This window comes from Anguilla rostrata, chromosome 4, assembly GCF_018555375.3.
Source record: "Anguilla rostrata isolate EN2019 chromosome 4, ASM1855537v3, whole genome shotgun sequence".
Lineage (NCBI taxonomy): Eukaryota > Metazoa > Chordata > Actinopteri > Anguilliformes > Anguillidae > Anguilla > Anguilla rostrata.
The window spans coordinates 12,373,084-12,389,130 of NC_057936.1; the positions used below are offsets into that span (position 1 = coordinate 12,373,084).

Genomic DNA, 16,047 nt, shown 5'->3' on the forward strand with positions numbered 1-16,047 from the left:
AGATCCACTTAACACATGCCCTTCCTTTGCTCTCTTCCTTCAAGTGAGGCATCTTGTGACAAACTTTGTGACTGGCAACAAGTGAACATCACAGGTGCTCTGCAAGGGAGGATAGACACGGAACAAACCAGAACGGAATAACCCTATCCTATCTTCATTGTATTGTGGGATTCCCTTCTTGCTGAAAGTTGTGGAATTCCCTTCTTTATGATGTTGGCAGGAGGGAGCGTAGGAATGTAATTGCTCCCTCCCCCTTCATAAATTGGACACGAACACCACTCGGTGTGGCTGCCATATTTTATCCGTGCATTTTGGAGAGTCCCCCCTTGAAGCAAGAGAAGGGAACGCCAGGAAGAAAGCACGAAACTTGGATCCAAATGACATTCCCAGTCAAAAGGATTGCATCACTACAATTGTGCCACATGCTCCAAGTAATGATTCACTGGAAGGAACATAAGAGTAAACTATTTTGAGTAAGTTGCTAGGTTACTAAGATTCCAAAATCCATTCTAGTGGACTTTAGCAGTAAAATGATGACTGACCCCCCGGCTGAATATTTTCACCGGCATAATAATGTAGGCTATTGAATATTCTTCATCTCAACAGTCAGTTGAGAGTCACATGCTCTCCTCATGCTCTGCAGGACGTGTCATCAGCACTCTTTGCCTATGTAAGATCCTCAGTGTTAATGTGTGAGTGAGTACTCTGGCTTTTCATGTGGCGTCAACACGCATTCTCTACTTGTGCTCCACACCTGGCACACCTCTCTCATTGAGGTAAATATATGCATTGTGGTGTGCAAGTGGCTCATCTTGTTTTCCTACAGTTGATCTCTTTCTTGGCTTTATGCTAAAATAGGGAAGATCCTTATTAAGGAAGAAAACCGGTAGGCATATTGTAATTACTGCTAATCTAAAAGACACTCACGATGGCTTGTCCCTAGACTACTGTTTTAATGAGCTTTGAACATCACCTAGCCATGCAAAGCAAAAGAGTCAAATGATTGCCATGGAGATCAACTCTTTATCTTGTAAATAAGCTCATGATTACCAAGTGACTTCTGAATAGTGTGTGATTTAAATGCTTTTGTTGTAGTCATGATTGATACATCTGTATGGTAAGGTGGCCTATAATTATCTGTCTGTGAGACTTTCTATCTCCTTTTCCTTTAAGGCAGAGCTAATTCTAGCCTCCACTGCATGGAAAAGTTGGGACATGTTCTTGGCACTTCCAAGGAAAAGGTATAAACTTAAAACAAGTGAATCCCCAGCACAGTCACGACCCGAGAATACAGACTGGTGAGATATAATTTCTATTTATTTCAAGTTTTTTTGTCTAAGTTAAGGTAGAACGCCAAGTTACTAAGTGCATCGTAACTATAATATTATAAAATAATGACGGTTCAATTAACATAATATGAGGAATGTGATGACAAGAACAGGTCATTCAACATTGTTGATTCAAGAGTATTTGGCAGACCTCCAATTTTTGTCATCTGTAAATTAATCTACTTTAGTACTGATCTCCATAGCAAGGTCATTTATATAAATGAGGAAGAGTAAAGGCCCCAGTATAGAATCCCTGTGGATCCCCACTTGTGGACCATGCTTTAATGTGATTTCTCCTAGCATGACACTTTGAGCTGTATGTAGACATAACTTTCCAAAATAACAAAACGACATAACACAATTTTTCAAAGAACTTCAACTGCATTGCAACTGCATTGTGGTCACTTGTGCTAAGTGACTCCGCAATCTCAGAGCTACAAATTCTGTCTGGGTTATTGCACAAACCAGGTGAATGATTACTTTCCCTCTTCTTAGATGAGTAACATACTGAGCCAGAAAAGAACCATTTACAACTTCTAAAAACTCCTCTTCACATTTTCCCTGTGTCTGACACAGCTTCCCAATTAATGGTCAGGTAATTGAAGTCTCTTTGTTATTGTCTCTCCCTCCTGCCATACTTGTTTTACGTTGTTATGTTTTCCTCTGTTTACATTTCTTTCTGAGGCTGGTGGTCTGTAGTATATTCCGCCATTTAGCCGCCTCTCATTTCCCCCCAGATGTCTAATCCAGATATCTTCACTCAGGGGTCAGGGTCGGTTCTTGACATTTCCAGACCATTCAGTTTGTCTTTGACACAGAGGGCTACACCTTTAGGCTTCTCACATTTAAACAGAGAAATTTAAGGGTATTCCATGTCCCTGTACTGTAGGCATTATCGTTAGCCTTTGGATGAATAGAACCATTTAATGTAAGCACATGTAATTCATTCACTATCGAGTCATTCTGACGCACATGCATTACGGATATTATTAGCTAACATAAAAGCTCCATGGCGATTCAGGCGAAGACTGTTTCTCTTATAGAACCCCAGTCCTCCACAGAGGGTGTCAACATTTTCAATAAAACCAAAATTACTGGGCAGCCCGTGTGTATTTGTACAGTGACAAATTTTTCTTTTGGTGCTGTACTTCAGCGCATTGGATTTGAAATAAAGCAATGAATATGAGATTAAAGTGCAGACTGTGCTTTAATTTGTTTGTTTATACTTTATATCTAGTAATCCATGCAGGAATTATAGTCCTTTTCATATAGTCTATCCATTTCAGGGGACCCAAAGTATAATTTTAACTTAAATTTGACTTTATCCTTAATTGTAAAGTCGTCATATTTAATAATTTATTTCTAATTATTTCCGTTTGATGACTGTCTTAAGTCTGGGACCCACAGTCACCAGATGCTGGGTATCTTCCGTGATGATGCTCTGCCAGGTCTGAACTGCAGCCATCTTCAGTTCTTGTTTGTTTTGGGGAATTTTTGCTGCCTTTAGTCAAGTGGATTCTGGTCAGATGATTGACTTGGCCAGTCAAGAACATCTACTTTTTGCCTTTAGCAGTATGTTTGGGGTCATTGCCATGCAGCAATGCCATGGTCCTCATGTCAAGAGACAACAGCAACAGACTTCAAATGCTGATTCCACATCTAGAATCAACTCTAGACCTTTTGTTAGCTTTCTTGTACATGAACTAATGATGCGACAATGATGTCAATGTAATGACGTCTACACTTTAACTTCATGTTCATTGTTTCAGTTAAAAAAGTGCTGGAATACAGAACCAAAACAACAAATATTGTGTCACTGTTCAAATACTTATGGACTGCACTGTATGTATAGTAAATTAGTACTGCAGTAATAGTATACTTTATTTATTTCCATTATTGGCATTTGTCAGCATAAGGCCCAGAGTTGTGCCAATAAAAGTCAATGAAACCATTATGAGGCTGAGAAATATGAAGGAAAAAAAACAGTCAAGTACATAGGCCACACCATAAGCTTACTAAAATAAACCATTTGGAACATCATTAAAAGGAAAGAACACTGCTGAGCTCAGTCATCACAAATAACAGACTCAAAAGCCTAGAATCAAGACTAGATGCTGAAAGCTCTTATCCTTGCAATAAAGAAGCAATTGTTCACACCTGACTAATCAGGAACACCTGTGAAGCCATTTGTCCCAAACAGTATGGTGCCCTAAAATGAGGGTCTGTGTATAACAAGTGCTGTTATTTTTACATGGTGAAACAAAAATGTATTAAAATACCCTTTAATAAAAGCTGTGAATCTGCACTTTAACCACATATTAATTGTTTGATTACAAAATTTTAATTATGGAGCACAGAGCCAAATCAGGAAAAAATGTGGCTTTGTCCCAAACATTATGGAGCTCATTGTATATATATAAATATAAACCAAATAAAATAACCTATAGAATCAAGCGTTCTTTAGCAAGATTGTCTGGGTTACCCATGTTCAGTCTCTGTGTGATACAATCTGAATTGGAATAAACAGAGAAGATTTATTTTATCCGTACTAGGATAGCTAGTGTCTGCAGAGGGGCAGGGACAACGTTCCAATGTCTTTCCCTGCTTTCGTGAAATTACAGGGATTTCCTATTCGTTTGCAGCCTGGCGGCACGCCAGTACTACATGTTGCTACTCGTCGCCCTTCTCCCCCATCTCTCTGGGCCTCACCGGAAAGCATCTGTTTGTTTGCAGTCATGTGGTAGGTTCTCAGAGGCGACACAATCAGCACAGCCCTTGTGTCTCCTAGCGGCTCGGCTCGGCTCCTGGGGCTCCTTGCTTGGACTTTTTTGGAATTGCAGAGAACGGGCGCTTTACGTCCCCAAACCGGAGGCCACCTGGGACCAGAGGTGAGTGCATCTCTGAGAGGTTGTCTGCAGAAGAATGGCTCGTTGATGCATTCCTAGCCCTTCTTTCGTGTTAAACAGTGTAGTCAGAAACAGTATTGGGGCAGGCTATTCAAGTATTTCGTGGTTCAATGTAAGGGGAGCACAATCATATTTTATTTTTAAAATTCATACCAGATGATGGCAGGTAAAACTAGGGTGAAATCTCTTCTTAAAAAATAAAAAGACAACATAAAGATATGAAATTTGAGAAATAGCTTGATGATATACAGATTTACAAGCAAAATAATGAGTTACACCAGTGGTGAGTGGCACTAGCCTATTAGTATATACTGTATAGTACATATACTATATTTCACATGTTGTGAAATAGATTTCTGTGTAATTAACCGAAATATTAGAAGAAAAATTAAACATACAAAAATGTTCTTTTTTGAACATAGAGAGACTGGAACCCCTGTGCATGTCCTCATTTTAGGGGTTGAATGAATAGCTTCAAGGTCAAAACATTTCTTTATCTGTTTATCATTCAGCCTACTTATTTTCTGAACCATAGGTTAGTTGTCCTAAAATTGAGTTATATCTGGATAGTTGAGAGTTGTTTTTAGTTTTTAGTCGGTGTTTCAAAAATTATTTTTGCACAACAGACTCATATATCAAACCTTGCCTTGCCTGCCATGAACACCTGGTCTTACCCATTTTATTGCGAGGACATAAACAGATTTTTTTACTAGATAACTACCGCTTTAGTCTGCCATCTTTGCTCTGCTGTCTGCTAGCATCTCTGAATCCCTGCCAAAACTTTACAGGCAGAGTGTATGTCCTTTGTTCAACGTTTCCCTGTGTTAACCTGGTGAATAAAGGAATTCAGCTTTAGTGCTCTTCGTTTATCTGGCAGGTCCACATATCCACTGCAACTTACAGATCATTGTAAAACATGCAAGTAGAAAATATTCAGGCCAATCCAAACATATGGCAGTGAGCCACTACAGCAAAACACAGCATGGAACCATCATATACAAAAGATGGTGTAGACACAAACCCCCCAGTGTAACTACATTTAAAAGAGTGATACTTACAAATTATAATTACTAGTTATTGGTTATACTAACTAAAGATCTGGTGTAGGGTGCTTCTGGTCAGTCCCGTTGACAGATTAGGACAGAGGTGAGCTTAGAGAGTGATGGAAGGTGAGGAGCGATTACTGTTCTATTCGGAGCGCTTACCTCATTTCGCCATTGAGCAGGGAAAGCAGATAACGAGTATGTGGTTGTTGTGGAAATCCAGAGAGGAGAGACCGAGGACCAGCAGCAGATGAGCACAGGGTACAGATTCCAGTACATCTGTTCCAGGGATATTAATCTGATGCTAATGCTAGCCAAGTAGAGAGAAATGAGGAGAATGGTGTAAACAGACAGAGGTGGATTACTGAGTTTGGGATTAGCCAGAGCACTCAGAGTGGCAAGAAAGCAAGCTAAAAGGGAGTCACGGGAATCTCTCATTTAGTTGTACATAGGGCCTGGAGTTGTAATAGAGTACATAGTACAGGAGCTGTAATAGGGTACATAGTACCAGGGCCTGGAGCTGTAATAGAGTAAATAGTAAGAAATTGGCGCATTACTCCATTTGCCTTAATAAAAATGATTTATATATATAAATAAACTTTATATATATGTATATCACCTTTCAAGCAATACGGCCCAAAGTGCATTACAAACAGAAACAATCAGGCGTAAAAAATATATATATAAATAAATAAATAAATTATAATACCACAGAAAATAAAACAGAAAGAGATTTAAGATTCAGTTTTTAGTAGCACGCCTATGCAAAAAGCAGTTGGGGTAGGTCAGCATGACACTGTTGCAGAAGAAAGAAATTGTGTTGTCAACCATCTTGCAAAGTTTCTTGAGAGTTTTTAATCTTCTCAGCCAACCACATTTTATTACTTAAATGTGGGTGCTACGTTTAAATGAAATAGCAGACTTTATCTAAAAAAACAAAACCAAGTAGTTTAATAACAAGGTTTTTGGAAAAGGTTGCTGGGTTGACCCCAAAACATGGAAAAAAAACAACCTCATTATAAGCAGAAGTGCACACATTTTTCATAAAACATGAAAGCATACCTTGTCTGCCTGTCGAAAAATGTAATTAGAATTGGTATACAGTGCCTTCCGTGATTCTGTTTTACTACTATTTACTAACATGCTTGTTCAGAGAAAAAAGTTTGTTAGCATTAATCTTTTTTTCCAGAAAGATGTGTGACTATTATTTACACCCCAGGTGTTCAGTGCATTTCAGTACAAAAAGTTACTCTTTCCCACCCAAGATTAGAATTAACAGAGTGCACCTCACATCATCCTAGTACCTACATATTTTATTCCTGTTATTGGAAAGAAGGCTCTGCACAGTGTGTTACATCATGGTAACTTCCTTGTTTGTTATAGCTTAATATTTTTACAACCGCATTTGGGTAACCTTAGGACAATGAAAATCTTGTACAAGAATGTATCACCTCATCACGGGGAATTCAGCTCCTTATACCTGCATTCCCAAGTTACTAAGCGCATTCTTTCGTGATTAGGTTTTAATGGAAAATTTTGGTTTCTGGCCTTAGGGAGTGATCCAGTGGGAAAATGTTAACCGCAACACGCTAACATCCAGTATCTTTGATGGGCTGAGACGTGACAGGGCTCTGTGTTGTGTCCGGAGGGAGTGGTCTAAATGAAAAGCCTGGAGAGGCCTGAATACAGTTGTTTTCGTTTGGCAGACCACCTGTTACTTGGTTCTACATGTTTCCTTGAAACCTCAGGTGGGGATCTCCTGCAAGAGAAAAAATCCATTCCTCCCCCAACCCCCAACTGCCCTAGTCTTGCTACTGTTGGTAAGGAATGGCTAGAGACAAGAAACAGAGGAGCTGAAAAACAAGTGCAAGAATAATACTTCCCTACACATTATTAATGATCATCATTCATAGGAGGAAAGTAATATTGGTCTATCCATCTATCCTTTCTGACACAAGATTGATGTGATCTTCTATCCCATTTTCTATACTTCTGTGCTTGTGTGATAAACGTATGTCTGTTCCTTGACTTCCTGTAGGTGTCTGTATCTTGCGCTTGTCGATGGGTACAGAGGAGACCAGCTCAGCCATCTTGTCCCGACCTACCCTGCCTCCAAAACCTCAGGTCCCCCCTAAACCACAGCCCAGGGGGACACGTTGGCGCCGGGCAACTGATGTCATTTGCAGTGAGGTTGCAGGGGAGGATGGAAACCAAAGCCAAATGGCACAGAAAGCCAGGCACAAATCTCTACCCTCCTGTCCAAACGAGCAGAGCTTGTGCCTGTCTGTGGCTAAGGATGACAGCCCTTTTCCTCAACCTGATGGGCTACTCAGTTTCTCAGAGAGAGTTAAGCCCTTCCCACTTCCAAAGCCCCGCCTTCAGAAAACACCCCTGCGACAGGACAGCAAACCCTTGCCAGCAGATAAAGAAAGAGTGTCCAGCACTGACAGTAGTGACTCAGGTGAACCAGCATCCGCAAAACATTGCATAGTCCCTTTCCAATAGGCTGAGTCCAGCGGTGCCATTGTGTCAGTTCATATACCTTATGTGCACATGAGTGTGCCCAAAAGTGCTTCTTCACTAACTCTGGAACTTAAGCTCTGTTGCTGTAAAGTGTCTGAGATTTTCTCAATTATTGGTTTGGAAAAAGACAACATACCTCTTGAAGGACAGTAAGCTTGCGTGACAGTTCAGGTACACCTCAGTAAGGCTGATATAAAAAACAAGTGAGAATAGGTATTAAAGTGAGAAATAGTCACGGCTGACAGTTTCTCTTTTGCGTTAATTTGTAATGCGCAGAGGATTTGGATGACTTTGTTCTTATTTGGATGTCTTAGTTCTCAAGTACATAGTCTAACCTACACCTGAACGTGCTTACAATGATCAGTGACCCTGCTGCAGTTGAGTATTCATCAGAACACGACCTGCAGCTTTCAGTCCGCTCCCTGACATTTAGACTAATATTTTTCCTGTTTCCTGCTTGCTGTTGTCCCACCTCACATCATTTCTTGTTCTTTGTTCCATCTCCTTCCTGTAGAGGGAAGACTTTGGGATGGACGCAGTGGGAGTGAGGGAGACTCTCCCTCCAGTGGGTTGGGTTGCGCTCCGTCCTGTCCCTGCATGTGCCACTGCAGTCGCCATCCCAAAGGTGGTGAAGGACCGCTCAGAATGGAGCCCCACCTCAAAGCCCCACCCAGTTCCCTGCCTGGCCTGTGTCTCCCGGCCCCCGGACTAAAGGGTGACCTCCACTGGGACTACTGGCACATCACCTGCCCCAGAGCTCCGGGGAGGTCAGGGCGTGTCCCTCCAAAAATTCCTCTCCCTGCTCGGCCCCTTCCCAAAGAGCCGGACCTGATCTCCATTCAAGGTCAGCACCGGAGCTCTATACACTCCTCTAAGCCAGTGAGGCTTACACTTCATCCTTCATTGCATCATTTCGTACAAATATTATCATCACAATGTCAAGCATTTCCAATAATTAGCTTACGCATAACATGCAGGTAGAGATCTGCAAGTTATGTACATCCAGATAACCTTTTTAATGTGATTTATTGAAGTAGTGAGGAGTGTAATGATACATCAATCTAGTTACATAAATTCTACAAAATTACACATTTCGGTAAATGTATTGTTATTATTCATTCATTTTCTGAGCTGATGGTAGGGTGGTATATTTTAAATGTTGGCCACTTAAATAGCTAGATATTTAATCCAGCTAAGCAATTCAGTATAAGTAACTTGTTAGTCCACCCAGGATTCAATTCTAATTTGAACTCCAATAATAATTCTAATTCTAACACACTGAGCACAGAAGTAATGCTTGAATTGAAGTGACAGTGTCATGGCAGAAAACTGCTCGGCTATCAAGAATATTTGCCGTTCTTTATTATCCGTCCTCAGGAAGCACTAAAGCAAACAAACGTCTCATAACCATCAGAGGGTCAGGGGTGAAAAAACATTCCCTAAAAAAAAGGAAGACGATAAACCAAACGCCAAGAAAGAAACAGAGGAGTCTACAGTCTCTAATTTTATTTATACACACACACCCCTTTCACTGCAGTTCCATGCCTCTGCAGATCCAAGGGTCTAGTCTGCACTTGCCTTTTTCCTCATGCCCAGAGGGCAAGTCAATGCAGACTTATCCTGGCTGTCATTCCCAGGGCAACAGGAGGCCTCAACGCCTAGCATTCCTTCCAGTTCCAGTCTTTCCTGCTTAGGTCACATCGGGTGGGTCATTACTGTAAATCACACCATTTCCACTTAGAATGAGGTAATTTCCCAATTTAAAGCACGCACATCACCTCTACAAATCAAATGCCGACATATTTAAACGTAATATTTCACGCCTAATATCAGGGCCATCGCATCCTGCATTCTTGTCCTGTTAGCGAGTGTCTTGTTTACTATTTTCCTGTCAAAACACGTGTCCGTCGGTTTCTTTAATGATCTTCGTGATAGATACCATTATTAGCTCAGGCAGAGCTCTGTGCTGTTCTATTAGCAGTGTTGTGATCTCATCTTCCTGTGTATATAGACAGGAAGGAAGAGCCTGACGTTCCTGAGGGAGTGTATCTGGAAATGGACGTGTCTCCATCTGAAGTAGATGACCACTGTACCGCTGTAGTCATGTGCAACAGATACTTAGGTATTGTGGAATGTGTCCTTTAATTTGGTCTTGTTAAGAGTTCCATTGGAATTAAGATAAAATCTCAGACGTCATCCCTCCATTTCTTGGACAGGGTCCCCGGTTTCCCCAGATGTTGGTGTCGGAGCAGCAGAGCGTCTGTCATTCTCCAAAGTGCCCAAACCCCTTCCCCCCGTCCCCGCCAAGCCCCTGCCACCACTAAGGAAGCAAAGCACAAACAAGGAAAGGGACAAGAGGACCTGTGATGCTCCCCTCCAGAGCATTGTGGCGGAACTCCAGGAAAAATTCCCCAGTGATGGCAAGGAGGTTAAATCCAGGAAGAAGTCACATGTGAAGAAGAGGGAGAATGGGCAGAAATTTTCCCTTCTCTGCAAGAGGTCCCCCACAAATGTGATGGCACTTTCATCCTCACAGAAGAAGAAGTCGCCCTTGGCAGAGCTTGTGTTGTTCTCCTTTAAGAGCAAGGAGAGTGCTCAGGAACTCCAGGAAGCTGCCTTGACTACTCAGTCACCCACGGTGCTAGCAAGTCCTGTGAGAGAGCCTTGGGTGGATGTGACTGTGAAAGACTCAGAAAACTTGGATGTTTCTGACCTCTCCTCCCCAGCCACACCACTGGGTATACAGGCATGTCTGGAGCAGGAAGACGACACGGTGGCCCACCTGGCAGAGGACAATGAAGACACGGGGTCAACTCCACAGGGTGTCATGAGGGGAGTGTCCATCAGGGGAAGCCATAGGTCCCGGAAACCATTCTGGCAAGAGCGAACCATTGTGCAGGACAGTGGAGTACTGACACAACTAAGCAAGCAGCAGCTGCTGTTACATGAGGTAAATGTTTTTAAATTGGCTCTTGTCTCTGCTTTTCACTTAATGTACATCTTAGCTTCATTTTCACTTTAATATAGTTTCTTTTGTCCTGTGAGCAAGTCAGCACATTCACAAGTCATATGGTTTAGTCTGCATACCCATCTTGTCGCAAGCGTGTGTCCATGTCAGTGTGGTGCCCAATATGCAGTGGCTGCATTTTTGGTGGGCCTGGAAGTGTGACTGTTCTGTTTCCTGTGGCTCAGAGCATGTATGAGGTGGTGACCACAGAGCAGTCCTATTTGGACAGCCTGAATGTGGCGGTGGGCCTCTTCATGGAGTCGTCTGCACTCAACCAGGTCCTTGCACCTCGCGACCGCAAGTCGCTCTTCTCCAGCATGGGCAAGATCCGAGAGATCAGCCAAAAGTAAGAGTATACTCCATCATCAATCTGTTCCAACACCACCAGTGAAATGTGTATACTCTGTATGCATAAATGGACAATCTGTATGTTTTACCTTCAAGGCAAAGTATGTGTTGTTGAGGGTGGCACTGACTATAGTGTGTTCAGTTTTCTAGATGCCATGCAGACAGAGCTGGAAGCAAGTCTGTTCTGTGATGTGTGTGAGATCATCCGCCTTCACGCCAGCGAACACTTTGGCGCCTACGTTGACTACATACGCAACATGCCTTACCAGGAGCAGACTCTGCATAACCTGGGGTAGGAGAGCCATAGGGACGAGCTCTCTGGGACAGGAGGGGTCACTGCCTTGCACCCAAGGGCCCGTAGACTAACTCCCTGTGTCTGTGTGCAGGAAGGAAGACCCCCAGATAAAGGAAATTCTCACACAGCTGCAGGAGGACCCCCGCTGCCACCGTCTTCCACTCAAGTCCTTCCTGGTCCTGCCCTTCCAGAGGATCACACGTCTCAAGATCCTGGTGGAGGTGTGGAGAGGGGAGAGAGGTGGAGGTATAGGGTTAGAGAGTGTTGAAGGCCTTAAATATATTACTGCCCACAAAACTGATCCGGATCACTCTCAGTTCGTTTTACATTATGTTTTTTTTTTTTTTTGGATGATGCTTGAATCAATTGATTCAGTCATCAGGTCATCAGGGTTTACTAAGAAAGCCAGAAAATACACTTCAGGTTGCTCTCAAGCAGCTTTACAGTGACATTATAATTCCAGAGGCTGGACATACGAACATACACATTTTATAGCAGCAGCTGTTCACACTTATAAATGTTGGCACTTTCATTGACCACAACGGTCTCAGATTGCATTCGCCATGGGAAATGGTACCAACCAAAAATATTATCAAAAGTCTTAGAAGAATAATTGAGTAATATACACACCTATTATCTCATAACGTGGAGACATAACATTGCTGTAAAAGCTGCTTTGGAGTTATTTAAAGTCTATTTTCTTGCTTTTGACCATGAACTCCCAAATGGGCTGTATTTGCTTTTGTAAAGCTAGCAAGTAGTCAGAAACTTCTTGAAATATCTAAAATATCATTAATCCGGTACAAACACTACCTCAGTCAACCATCTGCCAAAACTGAAATTGTATTTTAAAATTTGAACAGGCTGGGACGCATGCAAAATGGAAAATGAACGCTGATTTTGGTTTGATTTTCCATTCAAAAAAAGTAAATAAATTACACATCTTTAGTTTCACAGATATGGGCCCTAGCCCAGTTCTAGAATTATATGCTGCTCTGGAAAAGGAAATTGGAGTGTTTTTGGCGTTCCTCATGCGGCCAGTCCATCTGTATGAGAAGCTGTCATAAATGCATTACCCTTCGCGGGACTTACAGAATGAGAATGAGTGATCCCACTGATTTCCTTGTTCTCAGACCATCCTGAAGAGGACTGACCCGGGATCAGATGGCCAGGCATCTGCACAGCAGGCGCTGAAGGAGATATCGAAGGTACCACAGCAGCGGGCCAACGCCATTATCTTGTGTGGTTTAAGATAATAACCGGATGCTTTCTTACTTTATGTGGCTCACACTTTTTTCTTAAGCATGGTGCTATTTTATTTCTTCAGTAAATGATATTGAACTGAGGGTCATGTAAGTTGTTTCAAATTATAACAACAAATAAAAGTGTCAAAAATAATAGAATGGACAATTCTATTATTTTTGTATTACGTTTTAGGTTTCAAGATAAATGTAATTGGGGATCATATTTTTGAGCAGAATCAGCATATTTGATCTGTTATGCAGCCACTGCTTCATCAGCTGTGCCCGCTGTGCCCTCTGTAGGTGGTGGAGGCCTGTAACCACGAGGTGGGAAGGATGAAGCAGATGGAGGAGCTTGTGCACATTGCCAACAAGACAGAATTTGAATGCAAGGTGAACTCTCTCTCTCTCTCTCTCTCTCTCTGACAGCCTGCCATTACCCCAACAGGTCACGCGCAGACACAGTGCTGCTCATTCTCTGTTTGAGATGCATTCTCTTTGGAATGCCTGGATAAACGCGGAGCAGGAACTCATTTTGCCAATATCCTCCTGAGACCGGACAGAAAAAAATAGAAGTATTTAATTCAAAGTATCTTGGATGACAAAAACAACAAGTTGCAAAAAAAATAATAATAATAATTTTATTGAATGTCCTTGTACTGTAGGTTTCAGCATAGTGGAATACATGGTTCTTGAGATTAAGACCAGAGATCCATGAATTTCTGGATCTTATGAGGAAGTGTACGGAAATGGTTCAGGACACTCCAATGTAGACTTCCACCTGAGTGTAGTGTCTTATGACCTTGAAGTGTAGCTGATAACATGGACAAGAGAATATGACATGGTAACCTCTTCTTGTTTTGTATCTTTATTTTTCCATGGGGCAGGCTCTGCCTCTGGTTTCTTCCTCGCGGTGGCTGGTGAAGCAAGGGGAACTGGCTCACCTGACTGACAAGGAGAATATCTTTGGCAAGAGGAAAGTCTTTCCTGTCTACTTGTTCCTCTACAATGACCTACTGCTAGTCACCATCAAAAAAGGGTGTGTACTACACATAGTCCTATCATGGCTTCTTTGTGGTTGCCTGGATAACCCAATTAACACAGGATTAGAGGGTGCCAAGGTACCATCAAAATGACAGAAGATTTTTTAAAGTTCAGAGCTGTCATTAGTTTAGATTGCTTCATATATCATATGACTCTCCTGTCTTGGCCCAGGCTGGATCGATTTGTGGTTCAGGATCACGTCCACCGCTCCCTCATTGAAATCAGCGATGAGGTAGAGGATGCAGAGGTGGAGTGTGAACTGAAGAACACCTTCCTTCTCGCCCTGCTGAAGGACCACAAAGGGAAAACTTCTCAGCGCCTTCTGAGAGCCCCTTCCCAGTGAGTACATCCCTCCTGACTTCATGAGCATCTCCATCTCACTGCCCACACCAACAATAACTTTATGAGAAGCTTCAGTCCAAAGCAGAGCAATGCTGCTTCCTCTTGTGCTGTTCTCTCCATTGAGGTTATCTCTATCTCTCAAACTCTTGCCTTGCCTCAGGGCTGAGAAGGCCAGCTGGGTGGAGGCCCTGAGGCCACAGAAGAACGGGAAGAATGAAGTGTACGAAGAGTGGGGTGAGTGGTCACAGTGGTGTGCACACCACTTGTGTTGAAATGTGTCTGTGGTGTGTTAGTGTATGTGTGCGTGTGTGTGTATATATACATAGTGGGCACTAGAGGGCAGAGTTTCCAATAACATTGACAAAGTGAATTATGCGGTCCAGTGGTGATGATGTTGCAGGAAAAGGGGATTTTGTGTCTGTAGTGGTGTGGCTTGTCTCAGACTGCCCTCAGGTGCAGTGCACAGCAGATTATTCTGCCCAGCAGCCTGGAGAGCTGAGCCTCCTGATAGGGGATGTCCTCAATGTCATCCAGAAGACCAATGATGGTGCGTAGCCTGATACACAGAGTCATGATTAACATATTTATTACATAACCGTTAATTCAGCAGGCGTACTGCTGCTCAGGTAACGTGAGCATGGGCTAAGAAAGGAGCAGGTGATGCATCTCTCCGTAGGCATGAACACTTCCATTTCTTCTCTGATCTCAGTTCCTGTATTGAAACGCCTCCTTGAAAAGAAACCTGTGGCTTTAAATTACAATCTTATCATGCCAAGATGCCGGTAAATTGGTGTCATTCCAGCATTAGTTGAGTTTTGCAACCCCAGTTTGCTGGTGTTAACGCAGGACGAAATCTCCCGTTCCCCTCCTCCCAGGCTTCCTGGAGGGCCGGAGGCTGGTGGATGGGGAGAGGGGCTGGTTCCCCCGCGGCAGCGTGAAGGAGATCACCAACGAGCACGTGCAGCGGCGCCACCTCAGGCAGCGCTACCACGTCCTGCAGGCCGCAAACCGGATGCTGAGACAGCGCTGCATGTCCAGCGAGCGCCATGCCTCCACCTGCTTCCGTTAGGGCCCTCAAAGATCATCCATGGAAACGCCTCTCTCACACGGAAAACGTTTCCATCTCATCCTTTTGGATATGTCTTGCCCCCTTTGTTTTTTTCACAAAGTTCTGATTTTTAAATGTTGTTAACATTCCATTTAATGGCTTTTATCACTGAGCCTTAAGACTTCCACTGCACAGCATGGATTATATTTTTACGATCCTGTAAAGGAACCTGACGTTACTCACCACAAAGCATTGCAGAAGGCCATTGTATCATATTGCTGTTATAACCAAATCATGGATATGGGGTTAGATTTTTAAACAACTCAAAATAAGATGCTGGTAATCTTTAAAGCAACATTTCATATTTTGTTGTTAATGCTTTATTGTTTCTTCAGGCAAAAGACTGAAAGCAATAGTTTGTACTGCATTAAGAGATGGTATGTTTTATTTAACATTAAAGCATTTACCTTTTCCATAATTCAGTATTGCGCACTTCATATGTTCCATATAAAAAGGTGTTTGGTGGTAAGATGGTGATCAACCTGTGGTCGCTGGATTTCACTAATGGGTGCTTTTTTGAGTGATGCGCAATCCTGACTGTGATCAGACAGACTACCATAACTATAAGTGTTAAGTAGCCTAGCTTCTAGTTCTGTCTCTGGGTCCATTGAATTTATTTTGGGGTTGGAGAGTGAAAATAATTGGTGTAACCGTATTATTATTTTTGTTGTAGTGGTTTGAAATGTTCAACTGCTAAAGGGAGTCTGAAGTTTCATGTTACCAAGGATGCCGGTAGAGGATAGGCTACTCCTTACTTTTCACTTAAAAACAACCGGACCAAAGGTGAATATGCCTGAAAACATTACCTGTTCGGTCAGGTCGCATACACAGCAAAAAATAATACTGGCGTAGAACAACCTAG

General features: G+C 42.5%; 1 protein-coding gene across 3 annotated transcripts; it reads left to right on the top strand.

Annotated features, from left to right (window-relative positions):
* Window positions 1–54: 54 nt before the first annotated feature.
* On the top strand, window positions 55–15,603 carry LOC135252517 (ephexin-1). 3 transcript variants are annotated; one of them, XM_064330677.1, is made up of 18 exons: window positions 55–473; window positions 1,174–1,298; window positions 4,062–4,216; window positions 6,831–7,025; window positions 7,316–7,738; window positions 8,315–8,644; window positions 9,812–9,922; window positions 10,017–10,750; window positions 10,993–11,153; window positions 11,298–11,447; window positions 11,542–11,671; window positions 12,584–12,658; window positions 12,995–13,084; window positions 13,579–13,730; window positions 13,907–14,074; window positions 14,238–14,311; window positions 14,520–14,624; window positions 14,953–15,603. In XM_064330677.1, exons 4-18 carry the CDS (start codon window positions 6,938–6,940, stop codon window positions 15,144–15,146), a joined length of 2,985 nt encoding a protein of 994 aa, XP_064186747.1. In that variant the 5' UTR covers window positions 55–473; window positions 1,174–1,298; window positions 4,062–4,216; window positions 6,831–6,937; the 3' UTR covers window positions 15,147–15,603. The 3 variants fall into 3 exon arrangements, with proteins under 3 accessions (XP_064186747.1, XP_064186748.1, XP_064186749.1); XM_064330678.1 differs by lacking the exon at window positions 55–473 and adding an exon at window positions 544–776; XM_064330679.1 differs by lacking the exons at window positions 55–473; window positions 6,831–7,025 and having other exon boundaries at window positions 544–1,298.
* Window positions 15,604–16,047: the final 444 nt, after the last annotated feature.

Excerpts from the sequence above, each read along its gene's own strand:
- LOC135252517 (XM_064330677.1), top strand. The coding sequence starts at position 6,938 with ATGAAAAGCCTGGAGAGGCCTGAATACAGTTGTTTTCGTTTGGCAGAC. Across the intron at positions 7,739-8,314 it reads CACTGACAGTAGTGACTCAG|AGGGAAGACTTTGGGATGGA; the intron begins GTGAACCAGCAT and ends TCCTTCCTGTAG. Across the intron at positions 11,672-12,583 it reads GTCTCAAGATCCTGGTGGAG|ACCATCCTGAAGAGGACTGA; the intron begins GTGTGGAGAGGG and ends CCTTGTTCTCAG.